This window comes from Cuculus canorus, chromosome 3 (assembly GCF_017976375.1).
Source record: "Cuculus canorus isolate bCucCan1 chromosome 3, bCucCan1.pri, whole genome shotgun sequence".
Lineage (NCBI taxonomy): Eukaryota > Metazoa > Chordata > Aves > Cuculiformes > Cuculidae > Cuculus > Cuculus canorus.
The window spans coordinates 93,145,603-93,164,764 of NC_071403.1; the positions used below are offsets into that span (position 1 = coordinate 93,145,603).

The 19,162-nt window shown below is 36.7% G+C and overlaps 1 protein-coding gene across 1 annotated transcript in view; it reads left to right on the forward strand.

The window, feature by feature from the left end:
* USH2A (usherin) overlaps positions 1–19,162 on the forward strand; it is a 386,799-nt gene that overhangs the window by 29,074 nt on the left and 338,563 nt on the right. The window contains exons 4-9 of the mRNA XM_054061157.1: positions 6,838–6,967; positions 8,152–8,215; positions 11,092–11,386; positions 12,678–12,862; positions 15,903–16,124; positions 17,414–17,507. Coding sequence (XP_053917132.1) covers positions 6,838–6,967; positions 8,152–8,215; positions 11,092–11,386; positions 12,678–12,862; positions 15,903–16,124; positions 17,414–17,507 — 990 coding nt within the window. The remainder of the gene's footprint in view (positions 1–6,837; positions 6,968–8,151; positions 8,216–11,091; positions 11,387–12,677; positions 12,863–15,902; positions 16,125–17,413; positions 17,508–19,162) is intronic.

Consider the following 19,162-nt stretch of genomic DNA (forward strand, 5'->3'; position numbering starts at 1 on the left):
TATTTAGACAGGTTGAAGGTGAAAAAGATTTTTATGCTCAAGTTTCTGATTAGACCATTATAGCAGCATCACTAATTCCCTTCCTTCCATCTATTGTTTTCCCTCATCTGTTGTCATCGGTGACCACTGTTGATTTGTTGAGTCTATTAAAATATTCAAGGAAGCCACAGGCCTGTCATTTTGGTCATAACCTTAATCTGTTTTCTCACCTTGGGAGAAAATGTGTTAATACACTGTCTGTTCCTATAGAGTGAGCTCATTGAAAAAGTTCCTGACACAACAAATCTGCAATGTATTTAGAAGAAAAGGGTTGGTTTTTTTTCCTGAATCCTGGTTATTTTAACAGATAGCAAGCTACGTTTAGGTAGCAACTTCTATAAGAACCTTACCAAATTAAGTGACGGTAAGCAATTGTAATGGTACATTGCGTAGTAATTTTGGAGCTGGATGAGTCACAACTTCTGATTTCTCATAATCTCTGATTCCTTGTTATTTCTGAATGATTAAGCAAATCTTTTGTGCTAACTTCTGCTTTCATTAGCATCACTGTAAAGCCAGTGTAAGTTTATTGATACTGGAGTTGCTTTAGCTTTTATAGCGAGTAAGGGGAGGGGTCATTCCTGCCGCTGGTTTGCTGATTTGGAAAATAAATGGAAGATATTTTTCATGCCTTACAGGTAAATTATATAGCTAATTAATTGCTCATCATAAAGCACTTAAATTCTTCATATTGTGTATCAACTGCTTTATAACAATAAAATTATTTCTCAGGAACTTCTTACTTTGCAAATAGAGCTTATTTAAAGTATAAACTAATATAGACTTGTTTAAGTTTTCTTACACTTTATTTTCTATTCACTTATTTGGAGGTTAATTTGCTTGTTTTCTTATACTGGAGCAACAGGCTTTATATTTTAGTTTGTATTTAATTTTTAAATTTAGCTTGCATTTTCAGCTAGCAGAATTTGTATTTGTCATGTTAAAAATTTGCTGGGGGCTTGAATTTTTTGTTTTTGTTTGTTTGTTTTTAATTTTAGTTTTGTTTATAATTTTGTTTATAATTTTAGTTTGGAGATACCCAATGTTTGGAAGAATCATAGACCCCTAAACTGCTTTTTCATTTTGTTTGAAAACAGTGGTGTCTGTTATGTATATCGTAATGTATTCCGTTTCCTAGTATTTGTCTGAAGATGAATGTTTGGGCCTTGTCCTTGTTTTATGTGTGTCGGTGATTCTTGCCTCTGCCATCTGAGACTTTCTTTGATGGTACAAATAGCCTTAAGAGCTGAAGTTACAGTTGAAGTGTTTGCCATCACTAAACTGGCTGGATGACTAAATAGGCCAGAGTTGGTATCATTTGGCTTGAATGACTAGAAAATAATTTTTCCTTTCATTTTTTGTGCCAGAGTTCTCTGTGTTGTGGAACTCCTCATTTATGGCCTGCAAATCTGGGAAGAAATCCATCTGGTTTCTTCATCTGTCTTGCCAGACACTGTGATCTAGTTAGGACAACAGAGGATGAGACGAAACTTTAAATTGTATTTTAAGGTTACTAGAAGCTATGATGAAAAGTAAAAGGAATGCATGTTTAACCAGTAGAAAAGATTAATGTTGTCTAGAAATAACACCCTTTGATTTATCTGTAATATTTCAATAAACTTTCCCTGTGCCATTAAATATTAGGATAGGAAAAATAACCTAAAGGGAAAGATTGTACTTAACTAAAAGCCACTTACGTCTTTGAAACTGTAATAGTTGTAAATTCTAAAGCATTTGGAGAAGAGCCTACTGCATCTACTGGTGGAATGACACTTAATGCAGTCGAGTTTTGATCTCTGGTTAGTGATCTTGAGCTCTGCTATGATATATTTTGGTATTTTTTTTTTTTTTTAATAGAACATAAAGGATTATTTTCCACATCTCTCCTTCCTATCTTATTTATAAGAAATAATTTTGCAGAAGGTATGTGGGTAGTATTAACATTAGGACTTATCTTTAATGGAAAAATCTTACTGATGCAAAAAGATTGTGGTGTCCACTGAATAAGAATTCACTTAACTTCATTTATTTTGGCTGAAATGATGTAATTCAGTTCTACATGGAAGACACTGAAATTGTCTCAGTTGCCTTTATATATGTGTAGCATCGTGTTCTGCCTCTTTGTTAACAAAGAGGAATATTAGGCTTTTTTTGAAAAGCGTATTGAGAATTTTTATTGAAATACTAAATCTTTTATTATACATGTTAAGCTCTTTATTGATAACTGTTATACTATTTATTTATTTATACATTTATTATACCTGTAGATAACAGTACAGTTCAAGGCTTAAAAAAAAAAAAGTAAGAGAGAAAGAAAAATTCTTGGTATTCTTTCATCAGTCTGTACAGTGGGAGCATTAGGGGAAAATGCAAGCTTTTGCATTCAAGGAACAGCTATACAAAATCATGCAAAAAGAATCCATGGAAAGCCACTAAATTATAGAAATTGTGATGGACTGATGAAGTCTCTGAGCTGCTGATGGTTTGAGGTTCAAAGAGTGTTCAGGAGCAGCTCGATACATGCTTATTGTGCTCTTTGATATGTGCTCCCCTCGCGTCAGCTTTTTGTCATTGTCCCTCAGTCTTAGCCACTACAACTGCTCTGAAGTGCAGTGATTGGTTGTGATGCTTCTTTTTTGCCACACGGGTTACTGCAATATAAAGGAAGTTTGTGTTAGCAGTTAATACATGAAAATATTGACTTTTGTATACATGATAACTCTGCCTGATCCAAACCTAGTGGCAAAATTCATAGGAAATTTTATTGTTATATTTTCACGCATAGGATCTGATTAGTGTAAATCTTTAGGTGGGAAAGTGAACAGTTGTTATCACATTCCTGTCCCTATCTCATTTTATTAGCAACTTGTCCTTCAGTGTGTCTTCATTCATTCTGCACCACAGCTACCCATAGAGTTGGGAATTTTTCCCAGGGAGGAAGTGGTTGTGTTTGGTATTGCTGGTTCTGATGGGCAATTTGCTTGTGATGGAGGGACCATAGGATCTTCGTTTGGAATGCACTGAAGGAACTTGTCTATCAGCTCATTGGCCCAGCACCTTTCATCTTTGATACTCTTCTGGATCATAACAAGAATGTTACTTGAGGAAAGATGGTGTGTATCTTTCACCATCTCAGTTCACCATGAAGTAGATTTTCCGTTGCTTGGAACTGGTCTTAGGCTCTGAATTGGCAGAGGCTACTGTACTTGCAGAGTGAATTTATCTTACTAACTAATCCTTGCCACCTCCCTCTGAGGTGATTTACTATGTATCTGACAGATGGGGAAGCATGGGAGGGAGAGATGGCTTCAAGCTTAGGATTACACTGCTAGTGCCCCAGGTTTCTGGTCCTGTGCTGTGCGCAGCCATGAGAGCAGCCTTTCTTGTCCATCTCCTGTTACTCTCTTGGGGCAAATTCCTGTAGAACGTTATTAATAAAGACAACAGAGGAATGATCCTATTGTCCTAGTCAGGAGTGAAATTCATCTTTTATTTCTATGGTATTGTATGCAATTTAATGCTAGCGGTCAGGAGACTTTAAATAACTACATCAAACAGCTGATTCAGTGCCAGCCTTCCTTCTTACTTAGCTTAGTCTATACTGACACCAAACTTTGAGACATTCCTCTCCTCCCACAGTGGAGAGCCACTGGGATTTTTTTATACCACACATGGTTTCCCTCCTACATTTTCCTCCCATGTCAGATATTCATACCCCCTTTAATAACCAGCAGGGGGATCATTACATTGAGCTACTGCCAAATGCATAATGACTGCTGCCTTTGCCTTACACAGTCACTGCACTACTGATATCCAATTCAGCATTGTAAAGTGCTTAGGGCTACCTTGGGGATGTGCTATATTAAACCCAACTATTCTAAATCCTATTTAATACAAAGAGATTGGTGGTGGGGGAGGGGGGACAGAGATTTAAAATTGTCGTTAGTCACCTATTTTCAACAAGTAAAAATACCTGGTCATTTAGGGCTCAATTCTGTCATTCTAAAGTGATAAATAGTTTCACTGATTTTAGTAGGAGGTGCATGAAGGCATGTCCTCTGCTTACCAGTGGGGGAGGCAGAATCAGGTCCTATAGAACCTGCAGCTGAGACAGTAAATTTGGAATGAGCTGGTGGGGGGCGAGTATACCCAGTTCTGAATTCCATGTACAAATGCTTTACAGTGAAAACAGAAAAGTGGAAACATGCTTCATATCTGACTAAAAATAAAGGCACTCTTAAACTTGTAAAAGACAACATTTTTATTTGAATGATATGACAGAGCTGCCACAGGAGTGTTACCTGCTATAAAGAAAGCTTAAGAATTATTACCTTTATTAGACCAGTGACACTGAGCTTTAGCCATACATTTCTAACTTCTGTCCCTCTACAGAGACAATTTTCTTTTCTTAAATAAACTGTCATGCTAGTGTTAATATATTGTTGGCTCCCTCATACTCCGAGAATACTGCTGATATAAAACATGTATATGTTAGATTGGTAATAGTATCTTTAGTGTAGCTGACTAGAACAAATGTGTTTCCCTCATGGCTGTGCTAATGTGATAAAGGAAAATTGGCTGTTCATCAGCTTTTGGCTGGGTAAAGACAGTAGAGATGGAACCACATTCTTTTTTATGCATTAATACCACTGAGAACTTTTCACTAGTTATATTTCATGTGTGGGCATGTTGTGCAAAGATGTTGTAAAACATGAGATAATGCTACAAATAACAAAGTAGAAAAGCCTGTATCTTTTATGATGATAACAGTCAAACACCAAATGACAGTAACAGGCTGTAAAAAATGCGATGCGGAAAGAAAATGCAATGTAACCAGAGTATACACATATACTTAGGCCCTTGCAAATAGGGCATCAGATGTTTAGAGGGCTTTGAATTAAAATTAAATAAAAAAATGTTGTATTTAGGTCATTGATGTGTCAACACAAAAGATAATTTAAAATGGAGAGATGTATTTTGAGTGGTGAAACTCATATGCAGTAACTTTTTGAACAAATCTCAAGGCTTAGTAATTATGATAATAGCCTTCAAATTTCCTTCAGTGGAAGGGTAATAAATATTCCTGTCTAAATTTTGGAAATATTGACTGAACGTGGAAATGGCAATAAAGCTCAGCATGCATCTGTGTGTTTGAAAGTGCAGTTTTAGGAGAAAAATTCATCTGTACAATTTTGTGCGAAGCTTGAAAAAAAACAACAACCAAACACATCCAAACAAACCCCTTTATCTCATTTCATATTTTCTTTTTTAAAATACTGATAGATTCATGTTGCCGTAGGCACTGACACTGATCATCTGAGCTCAGATTTGTAGATAATTTTATTAGTTTATCTTCATCTGAAATTTGAAAGACTTTAGTGGTACAATAGCATTGTGAGTGCTTATGTTGTGGTTTTAAACTGCTGTTTTTCCAGGTTCTGGCTTTCCTCTTTGTAACAATTTATTCTGGCTTGTAAAGCTTCTGTCTGTACTCACACGTATATTGTTCTTATAGAAGCAATTATTCTAGGTTTATTTTGTTTTAATTAGAGTGGGTATCAAGACAGGCTAAGGCACTCGAGTTTTATTTGGCCTTTCTAGGCACGATTCACCAGGCATCATATCTGCAAAATGGAAATAACACTCTGTAAATTGGCAACAACAAAACGATGTTTCAAACTCTGAAGGCTACCAAGCTCTCATGTGAAATAAGCCATATGCAAGCTAAATATTGCTAAAAATAAAGTAAATTCATTTTTGCAAATAAATAATTTTCTGAAATAAAGGAGATTAAGTTTGTTCAGTAAACAATTGAACAGAGTTCAAAAGTTTTGAATAAGTTGGACTTAGCTTCCCATTAATGAATTTAATATTAGCAACTGACTGTAGCTACAATGCCTCCAGTTTTCACTTTGTACATGCCTGCATTTTTAAAAAGAGTATTAAGTTTCATAACATATAAGGCTGAAAAGCATACCTATATTATTAAACTTTTTCTAATTTTATGTAACCTAAACACGAGGATTTTTTTAATTCAAAAAAGTACTTTGTAAAAGCTCAGCGTCTTGTGACTTTGTGGAGCTGGGAGAATGCCATAAAGTATTTCTATGTACGTTAGCTCAAATTTAAAATGAATTGGCAGGGAAGGGAATGCTTGCAGAAAGTAGTACCCTTGGGTGCTGGCTGAGTGCATATTCTTAGCCAAGGGTTCCCTTGATGTAAGGAATTACCCACTGGGTGTAAAGCAGATGTAGCCAGTTCCTATACCATTCCCTTCAGCCCTTGTAGAACGAAACATGCTAGGGTTAGGGAGGCATTTTGGAGGGGTGTTAGAGGCCTAGCTGAAACATGCTGCATTTGGTTATCTTGAGTATGGTAGATAGCCCCTTCGGGCCTGTATGAGCTGACGTGTGTGAGAAGAGCTCTGACAGCTGTAACATGTGCCCATGGCCCGAAGTGGTGATGTAGCTGTAACCAGCCTCATACCTTGTGAAACAGACCCGTCTCGTTTTCCTCTCTTCCCCTTCCTCACTAGATCACTGTATCATAGGCTCTTCTCTGATTTAACCACTGTAGAAATACTATAATTTGTGGATCTAAGTGATGATCTTATTAAATGGATTGCTAACGAATGGGCAGAAAAGAAGTAACTACTTTCAGTAGGCACCAAATATAAAGGCACATAGCAAGCAAATTGAATTGATGTTAGTGATTAGTAAATGATTAACACCACATGTAGAGAAATCAAAGTGATTGCATACTGAAGTGTGTTTTTGCCTCCTTACATTGATTCTGTAGGTGCATCATAGTAGAATTAGTTTCTTCTTGAATGGCTGGGAAGATGATGGCACACCTTTTGATTCAAGGATTCTTGTGGGATCAGTTGCAGATACTGATGGTACACTGCAAATTGGACAAAGCTTCACAGGTAAATCGTAGTATTTTAGTGAAATGCACTGGAATATTCAAAATATGATGCGCACAATGTGGTTAAAACATGTGTGTGAGTCATTCTAAGTTATCTATATGCTGAGAAGTGATATCTTCCCATAGGAGAAAATTCCTATTGTATGATTAGTTTTCTCAAAAGATGGGCTGAAAGATAGGCATTTGGTAAGTGATCCTGTAGGTTCATTATTTATTCTGTGAGTGACTGCATATAAGTAGGTTTTCCTGCATTCTCCAAAACATAGATTGGTAAAGTGACACGTTCCCTTAATTTACGATCATAGTTTTTCCGAGTAAATATAGGACACTATTTTGGAGCGGAGTTGTGCGTGGCCACTAAACTATGGTCCTCTCAAGAGCTGGTAATAGAGCTAAAGATTTCTGGCTGTTCATGTTCTTCAGTTCTATCAATACTCATGTAAACTGCTAGTAGAATGAGAACCCACTCAGCCTCTAGTAATGCCCGATAGTGTTTCTCTTTATCTACATACAGAATTTTATGTGTAGTACAGAGTGACATGATCATTGCAGAACAGCTGGGGGATGTTTTGTTGCTCTCCACAAATTCTTGGCTCTCCAGATGTAAGAACACTGATTATTCATCTTCAGGAACACACACGATTTGAAGCTAACCCCTAAAATATAACTGTATGATGCTTAAACAACTTTATTGTGCTCTTGGGCAAGAATGTGATTCTGTGCCCCATTTCTTAAAGCTTATGTATTGAGATGTGTTTTGTTATGATTTTGATTCTGAATACTGGAGAACTAATAAATGTATAAAAGAAAGGAATATTTTAAAATGCTTTTTGTCTTTATTGTATAAATTGATAGGTACAGTTGTACCTACTGTATCTCTTCTCTAATTAGAGGTGGCACATGGACTGGCTCATTACTTCTGTCTAATGAGCCGATCCTTGTGCCACCTCTCTAATCAGAAAAGAGATGGGTACAAAATGTTCTTATAAAGTTATTATAAATCATTCTTTTTATCAAAAAAATTAAGTCACTGCCTTCTATAGTTTTGTCCAGGTCCAAGACGATTTCATTCAGGAGGGGTAATTGTGCAAGAGAGATCTCTTGAGTGCTGAATTAAAGGTGCTTTCATGCAGTACAAAGCTGCCTTCTGCTCAATAGATTACTTATTTATAGCATATTTCTTAGGTTTAGAGCAATTTGTTGGAAGAATGCAAGATTTTCGATTTTACCCTGTGGCACTTACAAACAGGTAAAGAACCTTTTTTTTTTTGGTAAAAAAATGAGAGTGTGGTGAGAAGAATAAATAACAATATGCTTATTTCCAAAAGTATAGTGCTTTCTTGATGTCTTCTTTAGGTCATTGCTTATGATGATTTGCTTCATTGAACAACTTTTCAAACATGACTTTTAATCTAAAAAACCCTTGAGTTAAAATAAATTCAACAAATTAGCAGATTTTGCTTTTCAACTGTTGCTTAAGTATAGCTAGTATGTATACTACTAGGTGTAGTATATATGTAGTGAAAGTCAACACTCTAATAAACACGTTCTTTCCTTGTTATTGTTGTCCGTGTTAAAACATGACTTAGTAAGTGTTCTTGCAGAAAGTGGATTTAGTTGCTAGATTTCAATGCTTATAAGCTATCTAGGTGTTATCAACTAATCCTGATTCTGACATAATCATGTGTGCTGTTAAGCTTAGTCCTACTGGATGAGACTTGCCGAGCTTTGCTAGAGCTCCATGTAAACTGTGGGGCGAGGAAAGGGAGCATAGTGGGCCAGTGCGGTTTAGACCACTTTAAAACTAGTGATCCATATGAAGAGGACAGGCATTCCAGCTGGTCAGCATAATGGCTTTGTGGTTGTGAGCTTGGCTTCCATGCTTAGCAGTTCCTTTCCTCTGGTTGCAGCTTCCCCATGGTATCAGACATCCATGTCAGGTATTCTTGATGCTCCTCCCATCCTCCCGACCCTGAGGTGCTATTGTCTTAACTGTTCATTGCTTTCTATATTAAATTGTCACCATAAGCCACCAATGTTTTCACTAGCTCAGGCCATGTAGCCTTGGGCAATTGCTTCGACTTTCTCCATCCCTGAGGCCAAATTACAGTTGCCACTGCAATTTCTGTTGCCCTCCAGCCTCCCTCCCTAGCGCATTACAAGGAAATGTTACCTTTGTTATCCAGCTCATGCTGGATTAATCTAGTCAATTCAAGCTGGCCAGAAGTAGTCAGGTCTTATTTGTCGGCATCGTGCTTCTGGGTAGGCTACACGCAATGACACTCGTGACTGCAGACCTTAAGGCTACTTAATGATAGTCTTTCTATGAGATGTAGAGCAGTTTCCTAGGAGCTCAGCTGTCTGCAGGACATGAAGATGAACTGAGCTTCTATGAATTTAAAGTATTAATATGAATCTGCATTCCAAGTTACATGAAAATCATGTTGTCTGTATTTTTTCAGAGTATTGCTTGTCAAATGCTTTGAACGGCTGTTTAAGTCAGTGAAATGAATACAGTTTAAAAATTGAAAGATAATGACGTATTTTACAAAGTGTTGTGACCTAATGATGTCTTTGTAGTTGTAGTTTTATATGCACAAATAAAGTAGTCCAAAATGTTTATCTGGGATAAACTGTGAAGGAATGTCTTGCCTGCATATCAGTTAATTTAAGTCTATGGCTCTCTAAAAGGTCCTATAACTTTTTGTTCTGTGGAATTTCTAGTGGCAGCTAGAAAGTATTTATTTGCTTATTAAGTATACAAAAATTATGTTCTCACTGATAAAGTAGGAAGATGTGAAAAAGTAAGAGGTTTTTAATTAAAAAATGCAGTATCTTCTAGGATCACAAAATCCTTTTTTTACTCCAGAGAGGAGCAGATAAAGGTTCGGTAACTTGCCAATGTCACAGAATCAGAGTGGTTTTGGTTGGAAGAGACCTTAAAGATCATCCAGTTTCAGCCTCCCTGCCGTGGGCAGGGACACCTCCCACTAGACCAGGCTGCTCAAGGCCCCGTCCACCCTTACTTTGAACAATTCCAGGGATGGGGCATCCATAACTTCCCTGGGCAACCTGTTCCAGTGCCTCATCACCCTCATCATGAAGAATCTCTTCCTAAGGTCCAATCTATATCTACCCTCTTCCAATTTGAAGCCATTCCCCCTTGTCCTATCACTACATGCCCTTGTAAAAAAAGTCCCTCCTCATCTTTCCTATAGGCCCCCTTCAGGTACTGGAAGGCTGTTATAAGCCTTGAGCCTTCTCTTCTCCAGGCTGAACAACTCCAACTCTCTCAGCCTGTCCTCATAGCAGAGGTGCTTCAGCCCTCTGATGGGCCTTTGTGGCCATCCTCTGGACCCGTTCCAACAGCTCCATATCCTTCTTAGGTTGGGGATTCCAGATATGTCATTCATATCTGCCTGTCTACCTACCCATCCATATATTTATATAACTTGCTATATCAGAGGGAATTAAAAGTACCCAATGGCTTTGACATGGGCTGTAAGAAGTAACTAGAGTGATCACAGACTGGGGCAGCTAAAAAAGTGGGAGTTTGTATTGAAGTTAGTTAAAAGTGATAATATGTCTGTCCAGGCTTTCTAAGGTGCAATGTGATATTACTCAATCTGGTCTTTTTGGAGTATTTGAGTGCAAACTTCCAGCTTCTCTATAGTTACAGGCAATATACCAATGCTATTGTATGCTTAAAAACAGTGTCCAGATCAGTGATTGAGGTCAGATGTGATGCCATAATAAAAAGTCAAAGAATTGTTCTAATTGCATCTGGGGCTGGATTCATCCTACCTAGCTTTAGACACCCCAACAAGTAGCTCATTTCCCTCATCTCCGTATATCTGTGTGACTGCATGTGTGTCTGTGGTGCAATGAAAGCAACTCCAGAGTGCTTTTTCACAGACACCTTCTGGTGCTTATTGTTGGTTATGTAGGGACTCTGGGTATCCTGATTCCTAGCCGATTGTCCCATTTATATGAGATGAATCCAGGCCTTTAGGGCTTCTACTATGATCTAAGCTGAATCTTGTTTATTCTATGAGCCCAGAGACGGAAAGCAGCCTTTGTCCTTTTTTATCATGTATGTAATTACTTTTTTATGTGCTGTGACAGAGACATTTTAGAAGTATTCTCTGGAAAATTTCCTCATCTGCATACCCAGTCCGAGTGCCGCTGTCCTGGAAGTCATCCCCGGGTACACCCATTGATACAGAGGTACTGCATCCCTAATGGTGCAGATGATACCACCAATGACAGAGTGTTGAGGCTGGATGCAGAGGCGCATCCTCTCTACTACATCAATGATGATGACATTGGGACCACCTGGATTTCATCCGTGTTTGCTAATACTGAAAGTCTAGATCGTGGTGTTTCTATCACAATAGATTTACAAAGTGGACAGTATCAGGTAATGAGAAGATTACATTTGCTATTTATTATTTATTAATTTAATAAATAAATAACTAGGAAAATATTTTTGTAGACATTTCATTATAATTTTGAACAAATTAAAACCTTATGCTTTAAGACGTTGTCCTTAGGGGACCAGGAAGAAAACTTCCTTTATCAACATGAAACAATGCAAAAGGCAATAGAATGCATCATAGTTCTTGTCATTCACTTTCGATGAACCTTGGCTGTTGTAACAGGCAGTAATCTAGAATCGATATACCAGAGTGGATATCCTGTGTGAAGACACCAATGTTTAGTAATGTGTTGTTCTCTTTTAACTCCACTTTTGTAAATTTCAACATAATTTTAATTTCTATTAAAACTTGAGGTGTTTGTTTTATACCTTTTGGTAGGAAGCTGACTGCAGTTAAATGGAATTTATTGTGTCTTTGGCACACTGACTTATCAGAGGGAATTTCTGGTGTGTAGATATTCTGGAGACAGTAGTTTAGCCTCTTGAGAAATAGGAAGGAGATATGACAAGCAGTCTAGGCTCCTGAAGAGGTCAGATTGTACCTAACACTTCACTAAGCTGTTGAAGAGTGTCAGGATGTCGTGGAAGGAGTCACATATCAGTAGTGGGGCTGCATTCACAAGAGGGGCTTTACCAGAATTCCACGTATTATTGCTAGCTTATAGGTTTTTGATTTTTTTTCTTTAATGAGGAGAAGGAAAAGAACATGATAACAGATTTTGGCTCCATAAGTAAGAATTAATCATTTAGGTAAAGACAAGTTCAAATGTCTGAAGTTAAAAAATTTGGCTTATTTTAACATACACATTTCTGCATAAGCAGTATGCTGGGGGAAGTGGACGGAGCATTTGATGAGATTCCAAACTAAAAATAGAGAGATTCCTAAAAAAAATCTTAAAATCATTTGTAATCAGACAAACAACTCATCAAATACTTGGAAAAACAAAGCTATGCCCTACATTTTTTTCCAAAACAATATTACTGTAACAAATCTTGGACTTGACTTTGCAGCACGTTTTCAAGTGTTCTTGGAGAAAAGGTGAAGCTCTGAGACAGCAGTTCAGTTGTTGTGTAGCAACGTCTGAGACATCAGTGAGCTTTCTTAATGGAAAAGGTTATCTTTGTTTTTATTTGGGAATATGTGGACTGAAATATTGGTCTTTTTATGTCTGTGTGTAGTAAAGCAAGCTATATTGTCATGCTGAAAAAAAGTTTATATTTTTATTGTTTTACAACTTTATCCATTAACATCAAATTTGGTATCTTCTTGTAGGTGTTCTATATTATACTGCAGTTCTTTAGCCCACACCCTGAAGCAATAAGAATTGAAAGGAAAAAAAGAGATGATCTAAACTGGGAAGACTGGCAGTATTTTGCTAAAAATTGCAGTATTTTTGGAATGGATAACAATGCATCTCTGGAAAAGCCAGATTCTGTCAACTGTCTCCAGCTTCCTAGGTATGAGTGACTATTATCTGCATAATACAGATGTTTTGAACAGGTAACATCCAGACGCAGTTCATTTCTATGTCCCAAGGAGATAGAATCTTTTAATTTGGTATGCTCATTTACTATGGGCTGCTGAGTATATAGTAAATCTGACCTTTCCATTGAAAATTGCCAAAAGGTCATCTGTTATTTTCATCAGACATTGAGGAATGTAATGCAAGTGATTCTTCTGTTATTTTTGAGCTAGACTTCTGAAATTTTACATGTTTGTGTTTTGATTGGTTGTTGCCAGTGGAATTACAGAACAGTGAGATGAAGATTGGAGGACGGTAGGGATATAACATCGTTTTAAAGTATCTCACGAGTGCAAAAGTATACCTTCTTTTCTCTGAGTGCAACTTGTTCTGAAGCTTAGAAAGAGGGCAAACTTAAGTATAGAACACAATCATTCAGCCTTATTACTCATCATGCAAAACATGTAAGGAATGGGTTGAAAATTGCATCTTGAAGATTTCTAATCTTTCTGAGCTAGAATCAATATAAAACTGGGGAGCACGAGAGAGGTCATTACCTTTTAGAAACATGTTGCAAGCCATTTTACAAAACAGTTAACATGTGCAAATTTAAAAATATTTAATATGTACAATATACATTTCACAAAGCTAATGTATTAGATATGTAATATGTACCTATATAATTTTACACACACATGCATATATGTATACACACATATATATTTCTGAATCTATACCACTATATATATTGAAATGCACAATCTCTTGTGTGATTTCAGATGCCAGTCAGTATTAGGCTTGTTTAGTACTTGACTGGAAATCAGACAGAAAATACAGTCATAGGTGCTGTAGGCTTTTTGCTTTTTTGTTGTTTCACTTTTGCTACCTTCCTAAGACTTTTCAAGTGTCAGCATGTTTGTCTGTTCTCTAAGAATTTAGTATTCTGAGGAGAGGAGCATAAGGTCCTCTGAGTTATGCCAGTTTTCAGCAAAGGACTTTGAGCTTTATTGCTGATCCTTGGAGTAGAGGGTAGAGGAGAAAGGAAATCTCTTAAGTAAGTGAAATGTTTTTGGAAAAATAATCCAAATGAAGTGTAGTGCCTTTTTCAGCCCACTAATATGTATTTGTATATTTTCTAAAAAGAACTGAGGAGTTAAACATGAACTATTTCCAGAAATGTTTTGTAAGTAGCACTGCTTCTCCCCTTCAATGACAGTGTAAATGATGGCATGAAGTGATACAAATGAATGATTTTGGGTACAGCTGATGTACAGAAAGCTTTGCTTAAAAGCTAAGAAACATACTGTGTACTCAGAAGTTACTGTTGGAAAAGTGCTCCAGATTTGTCAGCATTGTAGCAGAGCTCCCTGCTGAGACATTTATGGGAGGGGAAGATGATTTTACTGTAAAACAAAACTGGTTTCTCTCCCTCTGTCATACCTACATACTTGTAAGTGCCAAGATGTGTCCAAATTGTCTGTCCAGGGTTTAGAAAAGAGTGTGCTTGTATCCTGATGGCCTGGCTGGGAGTCCTTCAGTTGACATGGAAGGCAAACGACCTTGGCTTTGACACCCTTACCAAGGTGTGAAGGTTCTTGGTTTGGTGACCACCTGCTAGCACTGAATGGACGCTTTTGTGTCCTTGAGGAGATGAATAAGATTAAAGCTTTTGTACTACCTCTGTAAATTAGGAATTACTTGGTGTCCTTAATCCCCCCATCAGAGGCTTGAGTCTTTGCTCAGTCTGAATATTGGCTGACCCTTGTTTTAGAATCTCCTTTGTTTTCGTGTTTTCCTGAGAAGCTGTGGGTAGATGCCCTGAGATCTTCATGACCTGCTTATCTAGATGCTGGCAGTCTTGCAGTCCTTCTGCTGTTCCTTCTGGTGCTTCCATACCAAGACGGTGTCATTCATCTGCCATTTGTACCCACTTTAAATTTTCTGTTGCAGCTCTGTATGTTATGGATGAAAAGTACTTTTAACTTTCTGCAGAGAGGAAGAGACAGCAGTATCCCCCAGAGAAACATAGAGCTATATTCCACTGAGATTTTTGTGAAGCACTGGCTTGTATAGGGGCACAGTAAATTCAAAGACCATTCATGAAGACAGAGCAGTATGATGCAACAGACCTAGTCTAACTACGAATCTCACATTTCAAAAGTTCGGAGATATTTTGAAGTTAGGAGATTTACATTTTTTTAATATTGTATGTCTGGTGCCAGGTGATACCATGGGGATGCCTATTTTCAATCAGTCCACGTGAATGTGCAAATAAGCAGGCAAGTTCTGCTCATGGCTAAACTCTGCCTAGTAAATGTACCAACTTGTTTCGTACCAAATTGTGCAAATATGCAGTTTATATATACTTGTTTACTCAGCCTTTGCTTGATTTCTCAGGACTGTCCTTCCATTTCTTGTGTTTAAATGTACAGTTTTACTCTCAATCCTGCTGCATTCCATTAAATTCTCTTGCTCTTAACTCTCTGGAAGGTGGCATGTGTTTCTAACTTCTCACTCATTGGAGGAGATTATATAGTCCAGTGACTCTGAAATTCAAAATATGATTGTTTTTGTATGATTTTTATGTGTTTAGCAGATATATAACTAACAACGTGGGCATGTTAATTATCATATTAGTAATCTGAATGATTTCTTTGTGAATTTCAAGCATAGTTCATGTTTCTCAAAGATAGTATTTAACTTATTGAAAACTTACAGCAGATGGCACTGTATCAGTCATGCTTTATTCATATTTTGAAGTTGCCCTTTAGAGGCTTTACTTCTAATTGGAAACTTAGGGTCTGGAGAAAAGCATGGCAGCTTGACCAAAACCAGACATATAGTGGATGTTTCTTTCCTCCTGCTTGAATTCTGGTTACTGGGAATTCACCAACATAAGAATTTTTCCCAGAAACCATAAAAACCCTGCATAGAGTTAAGTGGAGACACTCTCTGAGAAAAAGGACGTTAGGAGATGGAATCTGTAAAATGTGTGATCTTTTGATTTTCACTTGTCTTCCTTTCTGTTTAAACAGCATTACACCATATTCTCGTGGTAATCTAACTTTTAGTGTTCTTACCCCGGAACCAAATCAGCGACCTGGTTACAGTGACTTTTATAATACTCCATCTCTCCAAGAATTTGTAAAAGCTACACAAGTGAGGATTCATCTTCATGGCCAGTATCATACTAAAGAGCCCTGGGTAAATTTTAGGCATAGATACTATGGAGTTAATGAGGTTACAATCAGTGGAAGGTAGGTTTTATGGAACTCTTCCCCCACCTATCACTGCCTCTGACTAATACAGCTGTGCAAAGTATGTAATGACCTACCTAAAATTTAATGGAGTCCTGATTTTACATTTATGAATGAGAAATGAATTTTGTCTGAAGCAGTGCATCAAGTTTGAAATGATTGGTGTACTGTTTTTTTAAAAACATTTGCTCACAAGTTATTCTAAAATTAATTGTGCTTATTACACAGTTCTGTCAAAAGCAATCTTTTCCTTGGAGTTACCAATGCCTCTAAGAAAAGGCTTAGGATTGGAAAACAAACCATGGCTTGTGTTTTATTTCAGTAGCTCTTTAAGTTTCATTATAGATTTCCAGACATGGCAATTTTAACAGTCTTAGTACAGAGCTAATTCTTTGTTTCAACTGTAGTTTTTCATTTGAAACTGGGCAGCTGTCAGTAAAAGTGTTACATTATCTGTGACTGACAACTTTATTGTGTATGGTAAATGTACTGTCTTGTGAAAGGGCTAATTATGCCCTGTAAATAATATGCAAATTTGGCAATGAAATAGTGTCCAAGAAGCATATGTTGCAAGTTTTGTTAATAAGTATTATTTCTGAATTTTGGTGGTTGAGATCTCATTTTGAGAGAAAGCATGCCATTAGAAGTCATGTTTACCTTAAACTTTTATATACTACTACAGTGTTTTGATTATTGATTTAGATCTGTTATGATAATGCTTTTACTAAAATAGCTACAATCTTGATGACTGTCTAACAGTAATTTCAGCTGTAGCTGGTAAAGCTGTACCATGCTCCAGAAGACCAGCCCTTCAGGTAGAGTCGAATGGCTATTGCCTATTCAGCAAGAAATGAATGTAGTAACTGAGCTAAAAATGGGTTAAACTAGAAGATTATGCTTAGTATAGTCAAGAATTCTCGAAAAACTATAGCCACACTATAAGGCTTAATATCGATGAATAATTGCCATTTATTTAATAGAGTTTTACATACTAAGGTCATATTCTAAAATATCAGTTTCGTTACATATCATATAAGGTAACTGTAGGTGTACTACATGCTGGTTTTTATTTTCTTGGAAAACAGTTGTTGATTTAAAAATATGTTGAGCCAAGTAGTCTTTTGTGGGTTGCTGCATTTAAGAACATCCACTTTGGTGGTGTGTGTTTGTTCATAACAAAGAAACAGACTATGAAGTACACAAAACTGTCGTTGTGACCATGTTATATATTGTTGGACAGATGTGTTTCCATGTTTTAATTTTTATTTCAATTCTTATTATTCTTTCAGGTGTAATTGCCATGGCCATGCTGATAATTGTGATTCAGCTATGAAACCATATAGATGCCTGTGCAACAAGGAAAGTTATACAGAAGGAAATAATGTTAGTCTCTCCTTTATCTGTCTATGTCACCTATAAATAGTGTCAAAACTGCGGTTTTAGTTCTGGGAAAGAATGTGTGTTATGTGTGTTAGTGTTGTCCTAGCTTTTATAGGGAAACTCTCCATAGCAGTCTTTGTATTAAATAATAAATAAACAAAAAATTCCCCTCCCTCCCACTCCACCCTGAACCAAAAGCCATTTCATCAACGACTGTTTAGCGTGCTGTGTTCAGGGATTTGATTTCTTTTCAGAAGATTATACCACTTTGAAACATTAGATGCAAACCTGAATTTAGACTGTTGGCATGTAATAAAGATTACACCTCTACCTCCTGTAGCAACTTGCAAATGATCTACAGGTTGAAAAGATAACGAAGACCCAATGTTCACAGCAGGTGTACTTCAGGTTTTCTTTCATTTTTTTTTTTTTTTTGTTTTGAACTCTACAGTAGTTTTGGTCTGGTCCTATGGACTCCAGGCCCATTCAGTAGGTGGAGCACAGTAGGCAAAGCCCTGGAGTTCAGCTTCCAGTTAAGTTTCATTTGGAAGGGTTAGTTCAAATGGTCCAGGACAGTTTCATGATGCAAACCAAAGCACAGCAGATGCAGAAAATTTGGAGATTTGCTTAAGAAGTGCATGCATAATCCAAGGTAATATGCTAACATAGATTTATCTTCTGATACTAGGAACATCTGTAGGATGCTTGGGGTCTGTAGATTGCAATCTCTGGCTTGAGCTAAGAATGAGATCTTTTAGTGCAATTATTTTAAGTGTTTCTAACATAGGAAGAATTGAAACATTTTGGACTTGATTTTAAATATCTGTTGCATAGTTGAGTACAGTTAAGAAAATACTGGGACATACCTGTACATATTTGCTTAGAAGTTATTTTCTTGGGTGTCTTATTCATTATTTTGATCTAACCAGTGATGTGGGTAGTGGCTTTTTGAAACACTGAAAACTGAGCTTTAAATTTATTTATTTAAGGACAGCCTGGGAATGTCAGTTTCCCATACTTTTTACAGCTATATATAAGATTTGCTTCTCTTCAAAATAATGTGCAGAACATTAGAACATTATTGTTCTAATAAATGAACAATCTTAATATTACTATTTACTGCTCTGAGTTTTCAGATAGTTGATAGTAAAGTTAAATTTCTTGGAATTAATTAAAAGTCCATGCTAAAAATACAATCTAGGAAATACATTCTTTTCATTGCTTTGCTTTGTTGCGCTCTTCATCACAGCATTTCTCCTTAAACAGGGATTTTGTGAAGCATAGTGTGTAGTTGAAACTTACCAAGCTGCGAAATAACTGTTTCCCTACTAGTTTTATAATTCATGGCCATAGAGATGTTTGGTGTAAATCATGGTCTTCTAGAGAAATATGTAGAGGAGAGCTTAGAATAATGGACAAGAGTCTGTTGCTAGATTAATTATTTCTCACAAAAAAAAAGAAAAAAATGAGAAAGAAAAAGAAAAGAAGTAGTTGAGATTAAGAAAGAATGAGTTACATCAAAAGAATGAATCCTGCGTTCCCACAAATGTTAGATTTCCATCATGACTATGTGTTTTATTCCTTGCTTATTTATTTATGCTTTTTGGAGGTAGGCTTTCTAAAACTTAGGAAGGGTATACGGAATAGCAAGAACGATA